Raw genomic sequence first — 23,798 nt, 5'->3', positions numbered from 1 at the left:
TTTACAGAATTGGATGTGAGGCCCCTTTCAATCTGTTTCCTTATCGCTTCCTCTTCCTTTTCACCTATTCTTAATGTGTGCTTGTTGTGTTCTCCTCACACATCCTCCATTTTCCTTTCCCATTCTCAACGGCTCTCCAAGAGCAGAATGGTTTAACTCTCCCGATTGTTTGCCAGTGTGTTCCGGCACAGGAACATTAGCATTCTCCCTTCCCCTCTCATGCTCCTGCCTATTTTTCTGTTATTATTTTGGTAATAGAATCTAAATGAAGCTCTTTTCATTCTAAATAATGTCAGGAAAAGATGCTAAAAACACACATATGCAAATGTGCACTGTCCAACATGACACTCCATCCTTTGGAGACCTTGACAAAATTGGTTTGACACAAAACATGACTGTTTGTTTATTGAGCATTGTCCCCTCTGTGCTGCTGTCCCCTTCATCAACCTGCTCTCAGAAAAACACGCCTGTTTAGTGGATGTGCGTGTGTCTGTTTATTTGCATGCATGGGTGGTGCTGCGGAGTGCCTCCGAAGCGCAGAGGGCTTTTGAAGGGCTTTTTGTTCAGACCTGACTGTGTGCAGGTGTGTAGAGGTTTGTACGCCTCTGTTTGTGGATGAGGTATAATTTCTGGTCTTGTTTGCCTTGAATCATGGTCAATTATCCACCTTCTGTGTGGATCTTAGGTCACAAAAGGCCCTCAATCTTTTGGCGTCGTGCCCAGCTTTTGGTGGTGCCACCTCTGGCACAAAGGCTGCGTCTGAGCTGCACAAACCCAACATGTCCAAGTCCAGCAGGATTTCATCAAGGAAAGATATTATTTTCCCCTTCTCTCATTTTAAGCTGTTTGTCTTCTTTGCTCACTTTACCCTCTGTGATTATGCTTTCCTTCATGGGCCTTTCTTTAGTGTTTGATCCATTTCCTCACATTCACCTTCAGAAGCTTGTCCCTTATTTTTTAAGGAGTGGCGGTGTACGTTCTGAAGAGGCTGGGTGGAATACGTTAGATTTTTATGATATAACCATTGTGCTGATATTCCTTTTTAAAGCCAGGCTGGAGAAATTAAAGAGGAAGTTAAGGCCTACATGTCAATATGAACAAGGAGACCTTGCTGAACAGGAAGTCTGGAGAACAATATTTAATTTTTTTCCACTTATGCAACACAAGGATTAACAATAAAGGTGGTCCTATGTTGCAATTTTAGTGAACAGGACAATATTGAAGAAGAAATGGCTTATGGAACCTTAAAATATTAATTTAGTGTACCCTTGCTCATATTTTTAATAAAAAAGTATCATATTCCCATTACTTTCAACCTTTAGAACCTCTGGTGGAAAATAAAATGGATGTTCTCAAGATTTGATTATAGCATGGGATTAATATAATAGCAATAATTGTTCTGTATGTCTTCCATTCAAATACCAACATGTTAACTAGCAAAAGTTGTTAGGGATTGTGAATGGTACATACCAACTGAAACACAAATAAAAAGCTGAGTTCTCTGTCTTATGATGACCATTTTGGATTATTCATTTCAAATAGGTGAAAAGCATCCAAATTTGATTTACGGTAATTTTTTTTTTTTTGCTACTTAGAACTTAAAAAGTTGGACATTTGGTTACCATTGCCAAGCATAACGAAAGCAAAATGTTTCAATCAATCACCCACCACCACTAAATAGTTATCAGTTTGTTGTCATGGCATACCAATCACCTTGAGACAATTAGATAATTTTGGTAGTTGGAAAACTTGTGTACAATCTAAGTTTTATTATGTTATACACATTATTAAAACTTTGTGAACCCCTACCTGTATGGAGTTTAGCTCTTGTACCTAATTTTTAGATCTGGGTAAAAAGCCAAGCGATCAGCACAAGATTGTCATTAGGTATACCCTGTTTTGTTCTCAGGGCTTAGCTTGGTGATAATTTTGATTGTCACAATGTGTTTTACTCATCTGGGGCCTTGGCTGATGCTCCTGTCTGCTGGATACATATATTTTAATGAGGGCTACATTTCTGGTAGCACTCAGTTGATGGATTGGTGCTGCTAATATACAGTTATAAATCATCCAACATTTGACAGACAAACTGCTGCCAAGTCTCATTCCCCCGGTATTAGCGACCACTACCAAAGCCGCAGTGATTGTCAGCAATGTTGGCTCTTGTCTTCTTAATGTTGTTAGCCCTGTTGGCTTTTGTTTAAATCCTTCATTACCACTAGTAAGGATGTCAACCCAGATGTGACCATCCGACTTTACTATTTGCATGTTAAAGGATGATACAGCTAGTGTAGGACCTTATCCCCCAATCCAGGTCAAGGTCAAGATGTGTGTCGAGTATTCGTCATCAATCATGGTGATCAGTTTCGCTGGCCGTGTGTCCCTCATCCATCATGCTGATGTGTTTTGCTTGCCGCGTGGCTCTGCGTTGCTGTCGGGGCCGGAGGTAATTAATAACGTAGAGTGACAGAATTAATGAGTTAACCTGCTCCACTCTCCTGCTGTTCCAGTGACAGATGCTAACGGTCAGTTCCTAGTGATCCTGTGCTTATATACCAGCCGCTCAGGTGACTTGATGTCTAAGCTTTTTCATTGTCTGCATTCAGCACAGTCGGAACATGCAGCTTGTGACTGAAATGGGCAAGAAGATAAAGCACTGAAAAAATACAAATGGTTTCTAACAGGAGCCTCACAGTTATCATCAATCTACAGGAAAAACAAAGAAGCCATACTGCATAGAGATGGTTGACTCTTCAAGGTCCAGAGACGCATTGAGATTGAAGCAGAGACTCTCCTTTGCCTCAAGGCCTGAAAGTTGATCGCTTGGTTTTTCAAAGAGCTGCTTTGTGGGGATGCCTCTGACTGCTCTTCTAAAGAGTGCTTACTCTCTGTTTTGACTAAAAAAAGGGTCTGTCTTTTCATCACTTAAGGAAGATAAAGTGAAACCATGAAAGCAGTGAAAATGCCATCGATTGAACTTAATTCTCTTCTTCTGATTAAAAGAGCAGCTGTCTGTCTGGAAAGGCCTAGCTATTGTGTTCTATGTGCTGGGTGTTACATTCCAATAGCTTTGAACCACTATTGTGGTCTGCTCTCATAGTTTCACTCCCCAGTGCATCGGATACTTTGTTGTGTAGGCTGCAGTATAGCTTGCCTATCGGGCTTTATATGTGGGTCGCACAAGGTGGGCTGCAGCGTGTGGGTAGATGTGGTCTTATTTGGCTGCAATATCGGGAACATGTATGCCTGTTCAAAGCCTGTTGTGTGGGTTGTTGCCACTCTGAAGAAAACTTCAGTTGGCATACATGTGGGTTGCGATCGTAGCATCAGTAGCTTTTTTAAACACTCTTATTTTTGTCGATGGTTGTGTTGATTGCTTTGTTGTGAACAGATTTTCCTGCCCCCATACATACACTGCAACCAATTCAGCCAGAGGAATCCCCACCACACTTGCAAAACTACTCATTAGCTCCCTCCCCTCCCCTCCCTTGTCATCCCTCTCCTCTAAACGGGCTTTAGCTTGGAGACAACAGGAATGAGGATTGGGCAGGAGAAAGACTGACAAAAGGGGGGGAAAGACTAAAGCCGGAGAAGAGGACTGAATGAGAGAAGGATCTGCAGGGAGAGAATAGAGGAAGAATACGATGCCCCTGTCTATGAGGGATTCCATTTTTTTCCAGCGTTTCCAGAATAGAACAGTAAGTCACCAGTGTCTTTGTCTGCCTTTGATCTCTGAGCTCGAGGATTTGGCACCTGACAAACCCCTTTCTGTCTGAAAGGAGGCCTGCCGAGAGAATGCCAAGGAGAGCGGGAGAAAGAGATAGAAGGCGGAGGGAGAGTCAGAAAAAAATAATAAAGAAGAGCTAGAGAGTGACAGGGGCAAAAAGGGAAACAGTATCGAAGACGGTGTGGAAAAATTGGTTTCGACTTTTGCAAGCTTTACAAAAGGGATACGATGAGGGATCTTATCCCATCTCCCTTAAAAACTAAACACACGTGTTCAAGTGTGTCTGTATTTGCGGCTGAGTGAGGGTTTGCCATGGCTGGCCCGGACAGTGATAAATCCAGAGAGTCTTAAGGGGGAATCTCAGACCACCCACTGCTGTGGTTTCTCCCCTTAGACACACTCTCATGCTCCTAATAAGAAGCAAATTCCCCAGCTTTACTTGGATATCGACCTCTTTTTTTCCTCTGTCATTCCTTTCTTTAGGGCTGTTGGTGCTATAAACAAGTCCTCATGTTTTTCAGACATATGCTCTAAAACTCCGATGTTTTAGAGTGCAGATGAAGATGCCAGCACATCTCTGTGGGTCTGGATTTTCACAGAAAATTTTGGGATGGCCTGTGGGCACTCTGAAGACAACCTGGGATGGCTTAATAACTGACATGCAAGTGTCTTATGAATTGTGCATAGTTGGAGGTACCCCAATCTTAGGTGGTTTCTTAGGCTTTAAAGATACTCTGCAATAAAGACCATGAAGTTTGGGACTCAATTAACTCTCCCTCCAGCTTTTAGCATCAAACACAACCAGTTGACCCCACTCTAAACTTCAGACACTTTCCTGGTCAGCGAACAAGTGCCTATCCCTAATGCAACTTTGCATTTTGTCACTTGAGGTGGTCAAAACCGCTTAAAACAACACCCAAAATCCTGCTGTTCTTCTGTCTCCAGAGGTTTGAGAGATTCCCTCAAAGATACAGAGATAACTGAACGCACCTCCTGACTAATCTGTACTCTCTTTGTTTGTGAAACTGTGAAGAAAAGAAGAGGCTTCACTCACCCCTGCAGGCTGCAGTCAATGAGGCCGTAGCTTAGCGTTAGTGAGTGAAGCGGCAGGGATTTAGCCCCGATTGAGTGAATGGAAACCGACAAAGAATGACTCAGCAGGTATCAGCTAGCCCCACTCGGTTGACGTTCTGGTACGCTAATCCAGCTGCTCCAGAGCAGAGTCTGCGAGGCAAAGAGTTTATTACGTTTACAATAGAGGGATTTTCCGGTATTTTAGTGGGCTTGTGGAGGGTTTCCTCAGCTGTTTGTATATGTGAATGTGTTGGCTGCTTGGTGGAATGAGAGTTTTTCTTGGACTTTCTCATTGCTGTGGTGCACGTTTGCTGATTTAATTTCTAGTGTGGTTAACACATGGGGGAGTTACTTGAATTTATGTAGAAACCTCTGATGTATTTAGGGCTGCGGTGTGGAAACCATCAGAAACATACTTTGAGATCTGGATTGGTTGTGAGTCATTTCAACTAAAGGGGTACAGACAAACACTGTTATGGCATAACATTATGACCAGTAAAAGGTGAATTGAATACCTCAGAGTATGTAACCTTTTGGTAGGTTTACTTAAATTAGGCAACTAGAAAACATTTAGTCCTCAATTTGCTCTTAAAGCAGGAAGAATAAGTGTAAGGATTTATATGAGCATCACAAAATCTACATGGTGATGGCAAGACTTCTGAGTCCAAGTAGCTCCAAAACTACCATTAGTATCTAACAAAAGTTGTTCAAGGAAGAAACAGTGGTGAACCAGCAGCAAGCTGAAGACTAGTTAGGATGTCCATTTAAAAGCTCAAACAATGGGCATGTGAGCATCAGAACTGGGCAGTGTAACAGTTAAGGAAGGCTCAAGAATGGTTTTAGAAGCACACCAATGATGCTTAAGTATTTATTTCCCCTCCACATTCCCCAGATCATAATCAAATCAAGTATTTGTGCAACAGGCCACCAAGGAAGGCGAATGCACGAAAGTCATGTCACTTTACTTTTGTGCAGAGGATCTGGACACTGGGCTATTGTGAAATGATTGCTTGCTGGAGGTGTTGGCACTGTAGAAGTTTTAAGCAATTGGTTCTGTTTTTATCCAACTGCTAATGTTTGGCTATGATGTATGTAGTGCACCATCTCAATGAAGCTCACCAGAAGGATAGTTTGCTGGGAACAACTATCCTCAAAATGCAAAGAGAGAAGTGCGGAGCCAAACAGGATGGCTTAATGCTGATAAAATTTTTCAAAGCTGCCAAACTACAACCATGAACAGACTACAATTCTAAAACAATACAGAAAATAGGCATCTTTATTCATAACAACTCCTCTTGTTTGTTGATTGGCCTGGTTGAAATTCAATGAGAGAAATCCAATTCATTGGGAGAAATCCCAGACAGAACAGGTAGATGAAAATCAAGTGGAATTGCATAGAAAGTCAATGGCCAGGTTGGGTCAGGGCTAAACAGTGACCAACTCAATATCAGTCAGGTGATTATAAAGTTAGTCTGGATCATTGTAAGTGTATAAATTAATAACCGAAATGTAACATGAATTCATTGGTTCTTTATGCTCCATGATAAGATGGGTACTAACACACACATCGCACCAGTTTTAACATGACACTACCAACACCCCAGCTACCATACCATTACTCTCCAATTGACAAGAACATGCCAACCTCCCTGAATGACAGCTTATTTGGTCCAATCGGTGTTGCCACTGTCTGCGAAGCGCCTCTTCCAGAATTGCTCCTTTGTCCTCCTCTTCTGGTTCAGCGCTCAGGGGGTGAAATATAACCCTGCCAGGTTTCCCCCGGCCATTACAGAAACAGATAGACAAAGGAGAAACTCCTTGAAAGACGAGACCTCCAATCAAACTGTCGCTCAAAAGAAAGACAAGCACTGTCACCAAAAGTAGGAAAAGTGTCACTTTGGTTACCGTTTTAGATTGAGGTGTATGTAGGTGTGTATTTGGACTCCAGCTGAATAAAAGCAGCCCTGTGAGAGTGACAGAACCCCTACTGTGCCAAGTGTGGTGGCATTTGCTTGTTAAGTTGTCTGAAATGCCACAGTCTTGTGCTCCATTGCAGTGCCAAGTCTTGCTGTAGCTTCGTTTAGGGTTGTGCAAGAGCGTCAAAAGATGGTTATTTGAGCTTCTATTTTCTGTCAGAGAATATTGCAACCAATACCGCAGTTCTCTTGTTTTCTGATACCAGAATAGAGATTAATGAGAAAAGTGAAAAGAGAGAGAGAAAAAAATTGTTAAATTGACAGAAAATGGCAAAGATCAGTATGTTCTCTACTTGTCCTTCATTGGAAAACAGCTTCTGTCAGCCTCTCAGATTACATAGAGCAAAAACAATTATGTCCTCTTTTACGGTGAAATGTCAAATGCAGCAACTGACAGATGGCTTCATTAAAGGATTTATTGCATTCTAGGTGATTTTTCTTACCCATTTGTGCTTCTTGCTTTGGGTATTCATATCCCCAATATTCTTTTTGTATTTATCTTTTAAATAAAGAAAACTCAAATGTTTGCTGAACATTTTGCATGCTGATGCAGATCACATTTAACCCAAGCTTCCTTTCCTCCTTGTTATCTTCCAGCCTGTAAAATCGGTTACTACCGTGCTCTGGCCACTGATGGCTCCTGCTCCAAGTGTCCGCTCCACAGTTACTCCGTGAGGGAGGGCTCCACCTCTTGTGCCTGTGACAAGGGATTCTTCCGCTCGGAAACAGACCCAGCATCAATGCCCTGCACCCGTAAGTACACCCGTATTCCATAATTTTACATTTCTTTATTACAGCTTAGAACATCTTTCTAGCATGCACTGCTAAGCTGTATTATCAACCTTACCCTTTCATAGAAAAGCAGCCCGTTGCACACACACACTAATCATCCTGCACAAACATTAAACCAGCTGCTGATGCTTTAATAGGTGTCTACTGGATACAGGTGGCACATAATGATCAGTCATGGTGACATGAAGAACTAATTATGGCATAAACTGTTACACCTCATTGTAAAAGAGCAGTGGACAGTGAAAACACTAGAGGTTGAATGTTTCCAGGAGGTGGTAAAAATAAAGTTGGTGAATCAGTCAGATGGGGCAGTAAATGTGCTAAAAATGAAATACACGAGGAAAGAAATATGCTCAGTGTGACATTTCTTATATGTGTTCATTTTTCTCTTGGTTTTTAAAAGTTTGTAACTGTAACAGAACAAATTGTGAAAATCTTCTTAATAAACAAGTCCCTAGTTTTTTTGGGGAAAAAAGCAAGCTATATGCTTTTAAAATCCGGGGCATTTTATTATTTATTAATTATGAGCAAAAGGTGAATAAAATACCACAATTTCATGGTAGCCAGGGATTTACACAAAATGTGAGAAACTGCATAGCATTGCTTTTACATTTAGATTTTTATTTTCATTTTGATACTTAAGCAACATAATCAGAAATGTAGTTTAAACACTCTTAAGTGAGCAGTACTAACTTATCTGCTTTTGCTGTTCTTTTCTTTATTGATTAACACATTTATAACAAGACTATTAACTCGTTAATTAGTGAGGCTATCAATTGGGAAAGAGCCTTAAAAGCAATGTTTCCTGGATTAAACCGTAACGTGGTGTTCCTCTAATAATGTCTTTTGAAGTGAAAGGATATCTAAGCAGCAGGATTAGTGTTTCTTGTAAAGTAGGGAAAAGTGCAGTAGTCATCTTTTGGCCACTTGACTGGAAATGTGCAGCAGCAGGAGGGGGAGGGGCAGAGCTATGCCACTCTGTGTTCCCAGTTGTGAGAGAAAACTCTTTTGCATTTTTTCTGGTTTCTCATTAAAAGGCCTTTCAACCACAGAAACTCTATGTTGAAAAACATATTTGGACTGAAGAAGAAAAGCATAAAAAAGTCTTAGGCATAGTGAAATAACACTGATGTTTGTTTTTTATTGTTTAATCACACATATGACGAGCCAGCTACGCTAATAAACATAGGTGCTTCTCAGAATGATAACCTCTAAATAACTTCAGACTGTAATGAGAATGTAAAGTTCTATGCTATTCCTGATATATTAAATTGCACTGTTATTCAAGCAATATACCCAATTTGGTTAGGAGACGAATGATTTATGGTTGGTATTTGTCTCTAAACCTATTAAAGCTGTTTCTTGTTTCCTGTTGAAATAGGCCACTTTACAGCAGGCAATATTGTTTTCAACAGCTTAAGCTCCTTCTGGACATTCAGCTTCCTGTAATAGAAATAAGGACGTGCTGTTTATAAATTCCCTAAAGAAAACCTGAATTGTTCTCATTTTAAGTATCTGCTCTGAAAATGATGTTTTTACTTACAGATGTTAACCTGAGATTCTGTTTAGTTCTTTGATGTACTAGACATAGACTATTTTATTCTCCACCCTGGTAAAGATGTGTTGTTGCAGCAGCATAATATCACACACTAAAATGTTTAGGAAAATCCTAACTTTGATTTGAGTAGATTTATTCAATGGTTAATATTACATATTATGAAAAAAATCATATTGGCATTCCTTTTAATCCCATTTTGCAACATGCCCATTAGTTAGAACATAGAGAGAGATCATCTGTTTTGGTTTGGCTATATGTTTTGGATACTTACCCTTATGAAACATCAAATGATGGCCCACTTTTCAGAATGCTCTTTAAAATGTCCTGTTTTTTACTTTTTTTTTTTTTAATTAAACTTAAGAAAAATTTAAGAAAAATCGTCAACACAGATCCTCCTCTATACTTAGCAGTGGACATAAAGGTGCTTTTTCTCACATTTATACATTCCACTTGGAGTGTTATTTCTCTAATCTGACTAAAGTACACAGTTCCAGTTAAAGTCCTATTGGAGTTCAGAAAACGAGTGACAGTTTTTTTTTTTAAATCAGGTTGTCACATTCAGCAGATAGGGTCTGATGTTTGTTGGATGAGTTCTTACCTCCCTGTACTTGCCATCACCGCTTCAGGTGGTGGCAAGATAAATAAGGGTCCTCATCCAGCCGAGTGACCAGCAGCTGCGTTTTGTAATACAATAATAACACCTCAGTGTAACAGAAAATCATGTATTACTATTTTAAGGTTCCTAAAAGCTCTGATCAACCTAAAACAAATCAACCACTACTTTAAAAGGATTGTTAAAAGGGATTAAATGTTGAATTTCTTTATAACTCAGTTGGAGATTATTCTATCAGAAGCATTTGATGCATTTTATAATTTTTTTTATCATGGGCTGTCTGTGTGCACTGAATAGACAAGGCTTTAATAACAGTGCAATATATAAATTCTAAATTTTCTCACTATTTTTACTACATTACTGGCTTCGTTTAAATGGACGAGCTGGGAGGTCATCCTCATTGTCTTGTTAGTCAGGGTGCAATCTCGCGGTGACTGCTGCAAGCAACAGCTGTCGAAGCTTATTACTTGGCTGATTTCATAAGACCCAGCTTCATCACCTCCGCGACATTCCTAACTCGGCGGATAGGAACTGAACATTAGCCCGGCTCCCAGAGCGACCTTTGCCGCTCCCCGTCGGCCGGTCAACATTTGATCTCTGAACTTTCACCCTGTCTGTCGACTGCTATTTTTTTTTCTTTCCTCTGCGTTTTTTTTTTTCCTCTAACTTTTAACCCACATGTTGGAGCTCTGTAATTACGACTGTCACTCACGCAGCATCCATCGGGATCTTGTTTTCATTCGGTTTCTCTTTCTCTCAAAATCTACTCAGAGTCACGAACAGAGCAGAAAAAAAAATCTATTGAAATGATCTCCCAGTTTGGTTTGCTGAAGGTCAGCCTGGAATATGAACCAGCATCTCTGGTAAATGGGAAACACATATTTGTATGTGTGTGTGGGGGGAGAAGGTGGGAGGGGGTGCGTGTGTGTGAGGGAGGTTTGGGGGGCAGACTGAAAATGCTTTTCACAGGTCTTGGTTCTCAGTTTATCACTGGAAGACGACTGTTAAAGTTGGATGTCGTGTAATTCTCTTATAGTGAGATTGTTTGTGTTACCTCAGCTGTACTCTAGCTGTTAACACCCGTGTTGCTCCTCTTCGTGTCAGCTGTGACTGTTGTTTTGATAGGCCGGTAATGGCCGCTGTATGTGATCACAATTGTCTTCCAGATCACATATGAATCTTCCTCCAGTTCTTTAAATCCCACTCTTTAGCCTGACCTGCGAGATGGCTGGCATGATGAAAAAAATTACATGACCAAATAGAACAGTGGAGACTTTCTGTGACAATTACGTTGACTTGCTCTGGTGTTCTTGTTTTATTTTTGTTCTTTTGGTTCATCGTGACTCAGCATTTTAGATAATTGTTTTGCTTCTTGTTTTATTTTAGCTAAAACACATCAGGGTTTAAAAGAATCTGGTGAAAGTTCAATTGCTCTTGAACCCTTAAACTTGTCCGTATTTGTCATGTTCCATCCACCTTCTACATGTTTTATTGGTAATTTATGTGATAGATATAAACAGGAACGCTACATGTCCGGTGTAGATTTGCTTTAAGCTTTCCTGAGCCAGCACTTTCTATATTAACCTTTTGCTGCAGTCTCTGCATTCTCTGGGTGTTGGTTTATGGTTCTGTCCTCAAGCCACCATCAGCCTTTTACTGCCTTTCTTCCAGGATCAACCCATATTTAGTCCCATCCATCTTTCCATCAGTGTTGGACCAACATCCCCACATCATAATGCTGCAACCACCACCACCATTTGCTTTTTATCACATATGACCTGTGACTCCCAAACTGAGACCCTTGGATTTTTTTCTATGTCGCTTTCCCAAAAAGCTAAAATCTGTGGAGTACATGTCCAGCAGTTTCTACGTTGACAAATTCTCCACACCTGAGCAAGATTTGATTGTTTTACTGATACTCTTGCACTGCCTGTTCATTTTGGTGGATGGCATTGTTTCTCATTGACGAAAAAATGCGAAAAACATTTTAAATGCATGTCAATCTATCCATTTCAGATAGCAACATTAAAGTCATTAAAATAGTGGGAAAATGGTCATTCCTGGTGATTAACTGCAGCTGAGTGAGCAAACATGTGCTACACAATAGTAATAATGACCAGAGAAGGACGTCCCCAAGAGCTAGCTGCTCGACCGTGTTCAGGTTAAATGGAGGGATTTTTTTTCTGTTTCGGGATTCTTTGAAACCCTGATGTGTTTCTCAGATTTTTCCTAAGTTTTCTTAGTCGCTGCTTTGTAGAGTAAGAGGGAGGAGTGGAGAGGGGAATGAACATAAACTGGAAGGACTCAAGGGAGGCGGGAGGAGTGGGCGCTGAATGAACCCCAGCCGGATTGTAATAGCGGGGTCGATGCTCCGGCCAATTTAGCCGACTCTCTAACTCAGCCCTGCTCAACACTCAACACATGCAATACTAACAATTACTGATAAAGAGAAACAGAAAGACAGAGAGCTGCAAGAAGGCGATGCTGTTGAGAGTATAGGCGTTTGTAGAGAGGATTTTAGATTGGAAGGGCAATTGAAAAAACATGACAAAGAAAAATCAAACACGTTAACCAGCCCATAAACGAGAAGGAAAATGCGTTTTTGGGATAAAACTTTCCGAACATTTAGAGAAGGTTTTGGAAGCACAGTGGCCCAGTTCTCTCTCCCAGGATTAATTACCGGGTGTCAGTCACAGCCGACGGCTCTCCCACGCTCCCACTGGTGCATTCACAGAGAGCGACAGGTACTGCCAAAGGTGCTGTGTCTGTGGGCATGTGTGTGCGTGCGTATAGGTGTGTATAAAATAAAATTAGAAATTCTGACATGGTGTTTAAGACTTTATAGTCATGAAAGTTACACAACAGTGTTGTCATGTTTGCCATGGCAACAAACAATCTGTGATATGAATAAACACATCCCTACCAGTTTGTTCCCTGATTATAAGTTCTAAGCTTCTTTAGTGATACGTTTCCACAGTGAGTATTAGTTAAACACAGAGCTCTGAAAAACACAGTGGGACAGTTTCTGTTGGAAACATCGTATGGACGCCTCATGTTTAACTTGTTCTCATTGTCTGAGGCGCTTATGGGGGAAATGAGGTGAAAGAGTAACAGAGGGAAGGAGAGTCAGGAGCAGCAGACAAAAAGGGGTCGCTTTGTCACAGTTTTTAATGGGAATTTATTAATAGATTTTCATTGTAGGCTGCAGTTGTGAGAGGGGAAATTGAATGTTGCTAATATTAACGGTCTACATCCTTCCAGCTTGTGCACCCAGACAGGCCGCTCTTCTCGGTCTATTTCCTGTTCCTCCTTGCTGTAATCCTTCCATTCAGAGCTGCTCCTTTCAAGTTGTTAAGGCTCATTTCTTCTTTTTAGATGAACAGACAGTGTTTGTCTTCTCCTTCTGTGCGTTTTCATCTCATTCTTCTCAGCTTTTCGCTCCATATTGCACGTTTACCAGAAACACATTCACAAAATGTTGACATGATAGACGACTAGCATCCGTACATCTAGAGAATATTCTCTAAAAGTACATTTCTCAGATGTTGCTTCATGGATGAAGGCTTTCTCCTTTCATGCAGCAAAACTTCATCATTAACGTCATCGATGGTTATTCTTCTTTCATCAAGTTCACTTCTTTTTCCAGTCATGCTTTTGTGAAGAGTTAAAGCGTCTTTTGTAATTTCATGAGACAGTTCAAATGTACAGTTTTTACTTTTAGACGGTGTCTTTACGTGCTCATCTAAACTTTGTGTCATTTGTTCTTTGTGAAATAGCTCAAGTTCAGGCAGATTGCCTTTACAATTCCAGGATGTGAAAACCTTTACGAGATCTGTGGCCATAGGGCTATAAAGGCTAATTGAATATCTGCAACACTTAAATCAATAACTGTAGAAACCACCTAAGGGTTCCGTAATTTAAAAGTAATTGATAAATGTTATTTATTTTTGTCCAAGAATAAGATTCAACTTGGGTAACTAATGCAGCCTACAGAGTGAATACAGGAACTGAACTGTAAACCCATACCAGCTGGGGTTCCTCCTAAATTTCAGTGTTCCTCCCTGGAGGTATGGAACCAAGTAGATGTTGCCAAATTATATCAAAATCTAGAAGGAACTCACCTCCTTTTACACCTTAACCTGCCTAATTTCTGCACACTTTGCACTTTGTCTCATTTCCAGTTTTCTTTATATATAGCAGGGTTAAATAGATTTACTACTTAATGCTTATCCCAGGTTTCTACCTCTGCTGAACGAGAATGTTGTTTTTCTAAAAATAAAACAAGTCACTGTTTTCAGTGACTGAATGCGAGTGTGAACTCTTCTCCTTACAAAGGAGCTCCTCTTCCTGCACTTCCTGTCCTCTCCTCCGCTGCCGGTGTCTCTGTGAAATCACTCATCGCCGCTCCGCTCCTCCAAAAATAACACTGATAATTAATTTCCGTTGTGAAACGATTCATCAGCGTACTGACTAGCTTTCATATTTCACCCCGCATCGATCTCGAGCTCACTCGCGTGCGCTTCATTGGTTAAAGGGAGCGCGAGTCAGCCAGGGAAAACAGAGGCAGAGGCAGACGGAGAAAGGCAGAGTTAAGTCAATTACTGCTGTTTGATAGTGTTATGAACAAAACAAAAAAACAAAAATCAAACGCATTACTCACAACAGAGCTGACATGTAAAGTGGAAGTGATGAGCTGGAGAGTTTGCATCACTTAGAAACACTAGCTGTTTTTACGAGGCTCAAACCGCACATAGACATTCATTATAGTAGCAACTTTGACTTTGTCTAAAGTCATGGAGCAGGAGCAAAACCAAATAAATCCCAGGCACTCGCCACCTTCAGCTTTTAGATCTGAACGGGGCTCTGCTGCCCTATTGGATTTCAGTTAACATTCTAAACTAACTGAGGGGAAATTGGATCTTCTCCAGCTGTAATGGACAGGACATTAAAAGGGAATTCAAGAAGCCTGAGCTCCCATTAAAGGGACAACCCTGTCAATTATGCATTTACATCTCGGCCATATGTATATGTGTGGAGAGAATTGACTGACAAACCCAGAGGGGAATGAGATCTCTGAAGTCTTTACTGAAAGATATAACTGTTTTAATCTTCTAATCTCATCCACTGTTGATTCGCAAGTTATTATTCTCTCCCGCTGTTGCCAATGTGATTTCTATCCCTCTCCAGGCCCTCCGACCGCACCCCTCCACCTCATCTCAAATGTGAACGAGACCTCCGTAAACCTGGAATGGAGCCCTCCTCGGAGCTCTGGGGGCCGCCAGGACCTGACGTACAACGTTGTGTGTAAGCGCTGCGGGCCCGACGGCCGCCGCTGCCAGCCCTGCGGCAACGGCGTTCACTTCAGCCCTCAGCAGCTGAGCCTGAAGGGGACCAGGGTGTCCATCAACGAGCTGCAGGCGCACACCAACTACACCTTCGAGGTGTGGGCAGTGAACGGCGTCTCCCCTCAGAGCCCAGGGCCGGAGCAGGCGGTGTCTGTGACCGTCACCACCAACCAGGCTGGTAAGAGGAGAAATGATTGGCTGATTGTGGGTGACACAACACATAAAGTGCGCCTGGTTTCTGTTAAACCAGAAACCAGTTTGCAAAAAGGTGATTGTGATTGCTAGGGTTTATTAAAAGTATGGTTTTCCTATGGAAAAAATTATGTCTTATTTAGCAATATTAAAAAATATTCCTTTGTAAAGATAGAAATGAGTAATCAGGGATTTAACTCTTCATTCATGTATAACACCTTTCACATTAGTACCTCTGGTAAAAATGTGCAAAACCTTCTATTAAAAACTAGTATTGTTTTTATTTCAACACAAAGAATATTTGTAATAATAAATAATTCTTTATTATTTATCAATTAATTTTTTTTTTTTTTTTACAAAGTCAGCGTATTCTATAAATTAAGAGTAACTAAAACATTTTTATTTTAAGTTGATCAGTGTTGAGGAGCTTTTATTTGTAATCCAAAACTTCCTGCTTCCCTGAGGAATAAATAGAATGTTATTTAGTGGGTAATGGTTCAGCGGCACTCTGCAAAATGGGAAAGACAAGAGAACAAACCAATTTAAGTAAGGCAGCCGACTGCTGGTCTTCAGATGCTATGAATTGACTACAAGATAATAGTGCGCCTTTCCAAAAGTATTCATATCTCTTGATATTTATTCATATTTGTGATGTTGCAACTGCAAACTTCACTGAATTATATGTGAAAGTCTGACATGAAGCACCATGTAATTGTTAGGTGGGAATATAATGGTTGAGTTGGTTTTCATCAATTTTACAAAAAATTAAATAAAAGAAGTTTGGAATACATTTGTTCTCAGCCCAACCTGAAGCATTGCTATGTAGAATGTCCTCCGACTTTTCCTGCCATCACTCGAGCAAATGTTTTGGAGTGCAGTGGACCCTCGCCTGTTCAAGGATTTTAGTAAGGAAGGTAGCTCCTAGTAATTTGTGGGAAACCCATTTTTTGTTTGTTTGTATTTTTATATTCACGAAAAAGCTCTGTTAATATTCAAAAGTAAAATGCAAGCTGAAATAACCAGGCACAACGCTGCATTGCACGCAATTGGGTGGCGTGTGCAAAGCAGCCAATCCAGGACCGCCATTTATTTTTCTTGCACACAGCCTAACTTTTGGTAGTCTGTTGAAAAGGAAGGAACGAATGATACATGGCCTTTCCTGGTTATCATAAAAAAAACACATGTTGCTTATTGATGGTTCCTTATTTTAAACAAGGCCATTAGTTCAGCGTTGTTCCTAGCAGGGACGCAGGGTTGGCTCGCTCTGCAGCCATCCCTGCCAAGTCATTGGTTGTTTCCATGGGCCACGGTGGCCACCGCTGAGCGAGCAATGTTGCCTGCCTGGCCACACCTATGAAAATTTTCTGGCTTTGCCACAGGCTCCTACGCAAAAAAAAAAAAAAAAAAAAAAAAAAACCAGCAGTTTTATTACCAACATGATGTTCTCTCACTTGACAACGTTTTGTAATTTATGTAGGTCTGCTTCATGCAAACCTCAAAATCCACAGAGCTTTTTTTGGCTTTTCTGTGTGCGAGTGTGTTATAGAATTGAGAAGCTGTCAGAGTCTTACTTATTTTTACTTTTGCTTTCATGGTGACGATCTGCATGTGAAAATGTGTTTGCTAAAGTGGTGAGTAGCTTCGGCGGCACCCGGTTGATTACTGTGGGCTGATAGACTAAGCAGCTGGAAATTATTTTCTGCAGTATTTGACTGGAGTTTTGCATAATTAGGCTTCAGAAACCTAGGCTGAAGATAGGGGCACTGGGCTACCTTTAGCTGTGGTGTTAATGAATTAGATGACTTCTATTGATCTGTAGGATTCATTACAAATGTTGGTGTATTTGTGTAAATGTTTCTAATTATTCCTGTAGAATAAAGCTATGAATACAGAGCTAAAGAGGAGTCCTTCAGCCTGAGGATGCATTCAGAGCCTTCTGTTGTTTTGTCATTTAGTCATTCTGTTACCTGTTGTTGTGCAAATGGATTTTTACAGCCTTTGATCTTTCCTCTTTGTCTCCATTGCCAACCATTACCTTGGCTTGCTTTACTACTCTGCTCTTGGGTGGCAAACACAGGGCCTTTTTGTGTCTTTTTTATTTCTAATTTCCCTCCATGGGAAAAGTGAACGCCTCCAATAGAGCCTGGTTCAGCAATTTAAGGACACAGTGGCTTGATTTATCAGATGGGATCCAGAAGACAGCATTGAATGGATGTGCAGCTTGTGGGAAGAGCAGCGATTCCTGCCAGACAAGCATATGTGGGAGCCGTAATGGAGCGTACCCTAGAGTCCAGGGTCGAATGCACTTACTAGCATGTCAGTTTGGTCACACGGATTCTCCGTTGCGCCAAAGCTCCTAAATGAGCTCTTTCAGACATGAATTCATACAAAGACACAGCAACACACAAAAACACACACCGAGCAGTGTCCCCCTGAGGTTGCTGGAGGCTAATCTCCTGACTCGAAGCTGTAAGATATGGATGATGTTGCCTTTGGCTCCTCGCTTGTGCATATTTCACAAGAGTTCGAAGCTGCAGCTGGAAGCTCTGTCTGTGTGTTTGGTGTGTATTTGTTGAAAGGTGGACGTGCAACATCAAAATTTAGAGCCAACCCAAGTTACAGAAGAAACATGCGACTGGGCCTAGGGGCCCCATAAGCTCTTAAATTTATGTAGAACAAGTCTGCAAACGCAGCAGTTGTATAAAACCTTGAAGGTTGTTTAAAACAGAGGTTATAACAATTAAACACCTTCATAGTTGTTGATACTTGTTGGCAAAGTGAGATCTGTTTTCAAAATGCTTTTAGCATGTGTGTTCCTAGGCTAACTTGCTATAGCTATGTTTGAGACTCTTATTTTGAAGTAAAAAGGGAAGTCATTCTTGAGTTGTCCTGTTCAGCTGACAAAGTTGGCTAATGGAGATATTCCCTAACAACATTCAGTGATAAAAGAGTGAAAGACAGAATATAAAAATCCTTTGTCAGAGGACAGTATCGCCAAAGGATCGTTTCACAGTTTGAAAATATTTCATCATTTCGAGTTCAAACTCTAAAGTAATTCTTTATAACACAGTTTGAGATTCACCCCAAAAAAATTCTTTAGAAAATATGCAAATTGAGTTTTTACAAAGCAGAAAGTCCATAGAATTAAGGATGCACCAGTATCTATAGAGTAGTCAAACGTAAGTTAGAATGTTTTGCACAAACTACATTCCTTTAAAAACACATTGTGATTTAAATTCTAATTCAAAAATACTTTATTGATCTGAAAGCAAAATTAAATCATTTCTGTAACTGTTATTTTGCATTTGCATATTCATGTGGGTAGTGAAAACACCTTTAACATAACAGCTAATTCTGATGGTCTGTATAACATCATCCCAACAATGTTATTAATAATACTTCAGTTTTTGTATTTGATTAATTGATTTATTTATTTTTGTACATACTGTAGCCACATGCAGATCAACAAAACAAAATATTAAACTTTGTCTGCGTTCATTCCGATGGGCTTAGCTGGAAGTGTGCCCCTGAAAGAATTTCAGCCTAGGGCCTCATGCTGCCTTGGCTCAGTTGTGTCTCTATTGCTAACGATGAACAATGTCTCCATCCATGTGCATCTTGTAATTTATGTGCACATAAAAGTGAAGGGCTCAAGACTGATTGGATTTCTTCCTCCTACTGCTCAGTAGGGGCTTTGGTAGTTCTGGTTTCAGCCTCTGTAATCCACCCAGTGATCTGCTGCCCCTCTCACCCAATTGGCTTTGCCTCATCCAGACATTGTGGATCACAGTTATTATGATAGATTTATTGGGATTTATATGTGCTGTGAAGACACCCACGCCACCGCCTTCCTATAAAGGTTTAGGTTTCAGCTGGAAAAGAAAAAGCTTGGAAAGAGTGGGATCTCCTGTGGGTTTGCAGAACGGTGGACTGGAAGAAGGTGCAGCCAATCTAGTCAAATGGAGTCGTAGATCTGTGATCAAGCTTGGATTTGTGTTGGAGGAGGTCAGATTCCGTGTGTCGCCATGAACAATTCCACTGTTGTAAATCAAACAGGACGTAACCCTTTGACTCAGACTGCATGGAGAACGGGAGGGGCCAAGGGGTTGTCTGCGCTTTGAACTGACCCCTGGCTGTAAATGAACGTTTTCTCCTGCTTTATGGGATGAAGCACTCTATGTGTGAGAAAAAAAAGGAACAGAAAGAGTGAGAGAGAGACATGTTTATGTCTTAATACAAAATACTTGGCAGGCTGAGGTGCCTAAAAGTGAATTAGTACATGTGTGTGTGGGCAAGTCTTTCGGCCCACATGGACGAGAGTTTCCATCTCCACAAATGCACCGGACAGACGTACATGTGGAAATGTGTTTTGGGAGGTGAAAGCAGACTCTATTTGTGCAGGATCGGAGCAAAGGGGAGGGGAAACGCTGTAAGCAGGAGCAGGCTTCTTTGCTCGCTAAAAAACGGCTCCCTGCGTGACTATTTCTCTTCGTTGGCAGTGAAATTGAGCGACTCGAATCTGGCGACCGGGCTCCAATCTGGCGGCCACATGTACAGCTTTGGCTGCGTGTGTCTTTTCATGTTGAACTGCTGTTATTGCAAATGCTCGGGTTCACCGCAGTTGCTCCGAGCAGGGCAAATACTTTGCATCAAACACAACTGCAAAGACAAACTCGTTCACGTAACAAGCCAAGACAAAACCTCAAAACCATAAAAAAAAGGACAGCTTTTCCTTCAGATTCCTTTGGGAAGGTGTTCACACAAATCACACCCTGACTCAATGCACCTCTGTCAGGATTTTAGTCATTATTTTACGTACATGGGTGGTCTGTATGAGTAATGATGCCCTTCTTTTTGTTGCAGGTGTGTGTGTGTGTGTGGGTGTTTGTCTGTAGTGCTAGTGTTCCATCCTGAAATGAGATGTGAATATTCATTACGTCTAACACTTATTATTAAACTGCCTCAGTTTGCCCACGCTTCCAGGAGGCAGTAACAAATTGCAGCTTTGGCCCACATATGTAAATTCACCTACTGGGTGCTTTAAAGTCTTATGCGGTCCTTCCGAGACACAGTCACAGGTAAAATATTTATTTAAATTCACAGTCCTTGTCAGATGTTTACAAACACTGGGTTTTTTAAGGTTTGATAATGTGTTGGAAGGATATAACTTCGATGAATAAAAAACAAGAATTTGGTTTTATTGTGAGATTTCTAAAATCTACACAGGTTAGAAGTTTAACATAGATATATGAATCCTCAATAATATTTGGCTCAACGTCTCTTAAAACGATGCAGAGAAACCATACAGACACATTTTGTAGCTATTAATAAGGTTCTGGCATTGATGTGGCTCGCAATTTCAGCTATTGCTTTAACAGAAAGAGCACAGTCCAACCTAAGTTGCTAGTTTACTGACAGGGAGTCTACTTTTAGTCACAGTCCATAAATACTCAATAAAATAAATGTCACGACATTACTGAAGCTTAATGTTTCCCTGCTTTATTTATTCCACAGCCAGTTCATGTTTAAACTGTGGGGTAATTTTCATGTTTGAATACTCAACTGTGTCCCGGTCTCAGGTTTCTAGCTGATGAATTGATCTGAAGTTGAAAAATGAAGATGTTGTTTTCATTATTCCATCCATTTTGTGGACATCACCAGTACCACTGGCAGAAAAAACCCCACAACATGACATTGCCACTACCATTCCTGACAGGTGGTAGAGCGTACCCAGATTTGGATGCCTCACCTCGACTAATCCAAAGATACTTCTTGTCGCTGGGGTCAGAAAGTTCAGTCTTTGTCTCCTGTGATCATGAAACCTTATTCTGGACAGGATTTGCCTCATCAATATGAGCAGCTGCAAATTTATGGAGAGCATAAAGGTGCTGAATTTGGATCTGGATCTAGCATCTCAGTCCATGCTGATGGTAAAAAAAGCTTTGCTGTTGACAGTGATGATTACGTTCTTACAATTTCCAGTTCATGGCTCCCTTGCCTTAATAATTCTTTAGGTGATCCTGAACTTCTTGTCATCTAAGAGTAACATTTTGGGTTAGATGAGACTTAGACACAAATGAGTGTTTCAGGAGGACCATGATCTCAGGCAGATGTTGGAAGACTTGCATTATGATTCCCCAAGTCTTCTCAAAGCCCCGACCTTAACCCTGTTAAATATTTGTAGAGTAATTGTTTGAAAAGTTGGGGTTGTGCCAGAAGAACAGTCTGTTTCAATGAACCCCAATTGTGCTATGCAGCGTGGACAAATATCCAGTTAGATTTAGGCCAGAAGCATAGCTACGAAAAGTGTGTGGAAGTATGTTTGTAGGAATCAATATTTAAGTAGGTTTCTGTATATTTGAGCATAATTTTGATCCTGTCTGAATTTTAGAACATTTTAAATATGTTAAAACTTGTGCAACCAATTCTAGTTTGGAACATTTCTAAGGTTGCTATCTATTAAAAGGCCAAAACTAATGTGACATTTATATGCGTTTTGACCATAATTGTGTCTATGTCAATGTTTTGTACAAGACTTCACAATAATTCAAATCTGACTTTATGTCACTTTCCTTTTCTGACATCTATTTGTCTAATTTATCTCAACATGCTATAAAACTTAACCTTGATAGATTATTTTGTTTGCATCTGATCTGCAAAGTCAGATGAGGAGCCTGAAAGGGAAACCACTCAGGAAATCACTCATCTTTATCTTCACATTGGTCAGGGGAAAAATAAAAAGTGCAACAAGAGCAGCGGAACACGATTACGTCGCCATATCTGTCATCTTTGGAGGAAAGATTGATGCTGGGATGATCTTTGGGGAATTAAGCCCCCCGACCTCTCAGGTGTTTCCTTTCTGATTCAGTGGATTCTCGGTCAGCCCCATGAGGGCCTTTAAATTGCCTCTCGCTGCCGGGTAAGATTGATTGGGAGGGATACAAATGGCCGCCATCTAATTGTTTAACAGAGACGCCACACATTAGGCCAACAGGATGACACAACCTTGGGTTAATCCTTTTACCAAGTGATGTCTGCAATTCCATCCCTCTCCATCTCCATCAAGACACCCACCCACCCCAAACCGTCTGCCCGACCCCGTCCCTCCTCCTGCTGCTGCTTCTTCAGCTCAATGAAACCCAATCCATGGCTGGTGCTTGAATTCCAGGCCCGTTTGAACTCAATCCCTGACTAAAAGGGAGGCTTAGCTTGAAGGTTCTCCTCCCTGGAGTCCCCAGTCAAAGTGATGAGAATGTATATAGTGTCATAGATAATCCAATCATAATCGGTGGATCGGGGTCTCCTCATTAATCATCCCACTGTAATTTCTTAAAAGGCAGATGGTCTGGAATAAGTAAGGTTACAGTAATCGCAAAGGGGCAGAGGTCGAAGATTCCCCCTGTTTGGACCCTGAAGAACAGATGTCTGACATGAGGTTACCTGGGAGTTTGTGGACATGTTTTTGTTTTAGCTGCTGTGGAAAATAAATTAGCTTTCCTCAAAAGTGCTGGAGACGTTTTCTTCTTTTTCTCACTGCAGATCATCTATCATTCCTTCTTGTCTGATTCCAACTGAGTCCTTAAGAGTTTCTCTTGCTTTCAAGACCATCTCTCCCATAGCCCTAAATCTCCCTTTGTAACAATGAGAGTGTGCATAACCCAATTTTGGCCCTGTCACACTTCCTGAAGATAAAGGTTTGATTTGTGTGCCGATGATGCGCCGAGGGGAGGGAACAAGTGTAGGCCGTAATCTGTGCTTTAACCTTCACGTGTTAAAGGCATCTATGCGCAGACAGCGCTGCTGTTTGAAATATGGCCTCATTATCAGCTGCAGTAGAAAGAGCTTAAGATAAGATCACACACTGGAGCTTTAATGAAAACCAATTGATTTTCTCTGTTTAAAGCCAAGAAAAAAACATGAAGGTGTTGAGCTCATTTAACTTCATTCAATCTCTTTGTAGCTGTGCAGGTTTTCTCAGGGTGACCTGGCAATCTGCAATGAATGAAGTTAGGAAAAGTGTCTGAGGCAGTTTCATTGAATCACACCATTAGATCAGAAATACACTCCATCTTTGGCATTTCCTGTGTTGCACATCCAATTTTGAATGTAAGTCAAGTTCAGACGCATTAAAACAATTGCATCATTGTCTGGCCCTGAACTTTGACTTTCTCAGCAGGAGAAATGGTAAGATTAAAAAGTGTTGTGCAAACTAGACTTAAAGGGATAGATAAGACTTTTTTGAATGCATTTCTGTCAATTTATCATCTGTAATAAATTCCTTATCTGTAGTAAGAACATGTCACGGAGAGATTGTTGAAAAGTTAAGAAATCCGTTGCTGATTTTAGAGATTTAAAACTCAAGTGAAAATTTTTATATCCATAGGATACACCACAATATTAACCGATGGTAAATGTTTACACTTTCTTAGGAAACTGTTGTCAAGGCTGTTGCAGTTTTATCAGTCAATAACCAACCATGCTAACGTGGTAAAGCTAATTTGATGGACGCTAACGGCTGTAT

At 40.8% G+C, this 23,798-nt stretch overlaps 1 protein-coding gene across 3 annotated transcripts in view; it reads left to right on the top strand.

Annotated features, from left to right (window-relative positions):
- Nucleotides 1-23,798, top strand: part of epha4 (EPH receptor A4) — a 68,928-nt gene that overhangs the window by 21,722 nt on the left and 23,408 nt on the right. For all 3 annotated transcript variants that reach the window (XM_023350914.1, XM_023350913.1, XM_005805879.3), the window contains exons 4-5: nt 7,375-7,530; nt 14,928-15,263. In XM_023350914.1, the coding sequence (XP_023206682.1) occupies nt 7,375-7,530; nt 14,928-15,263 (492 nt within the window). The remainder of the gene's footprint in view (nt 1-7,374; nt 7,531-14,927; nt 15,264-23,798) is intronic.

This window comes from Xiphophorus maculatus, chromosome 18 (assembly GCF_002775205.1).
Source record: "Xiphophorus maculatus strain JP 163 A chromosome 18, X_maculatus-5.0-male, whole genome shotgun sequence".
Lineage (NCBI taxonomy): Eukaryota > Metazoa > Chordata > Actinopteri > Cyprinodontiformes > Poeciliidae > Xiphophorus > Xiphophorus maculatus.
The sequence above is the reverse complement of the archived record's forward strand: the minus strand, read 5'-3'. Positions and strand labels throughout refer to the sequence as shown.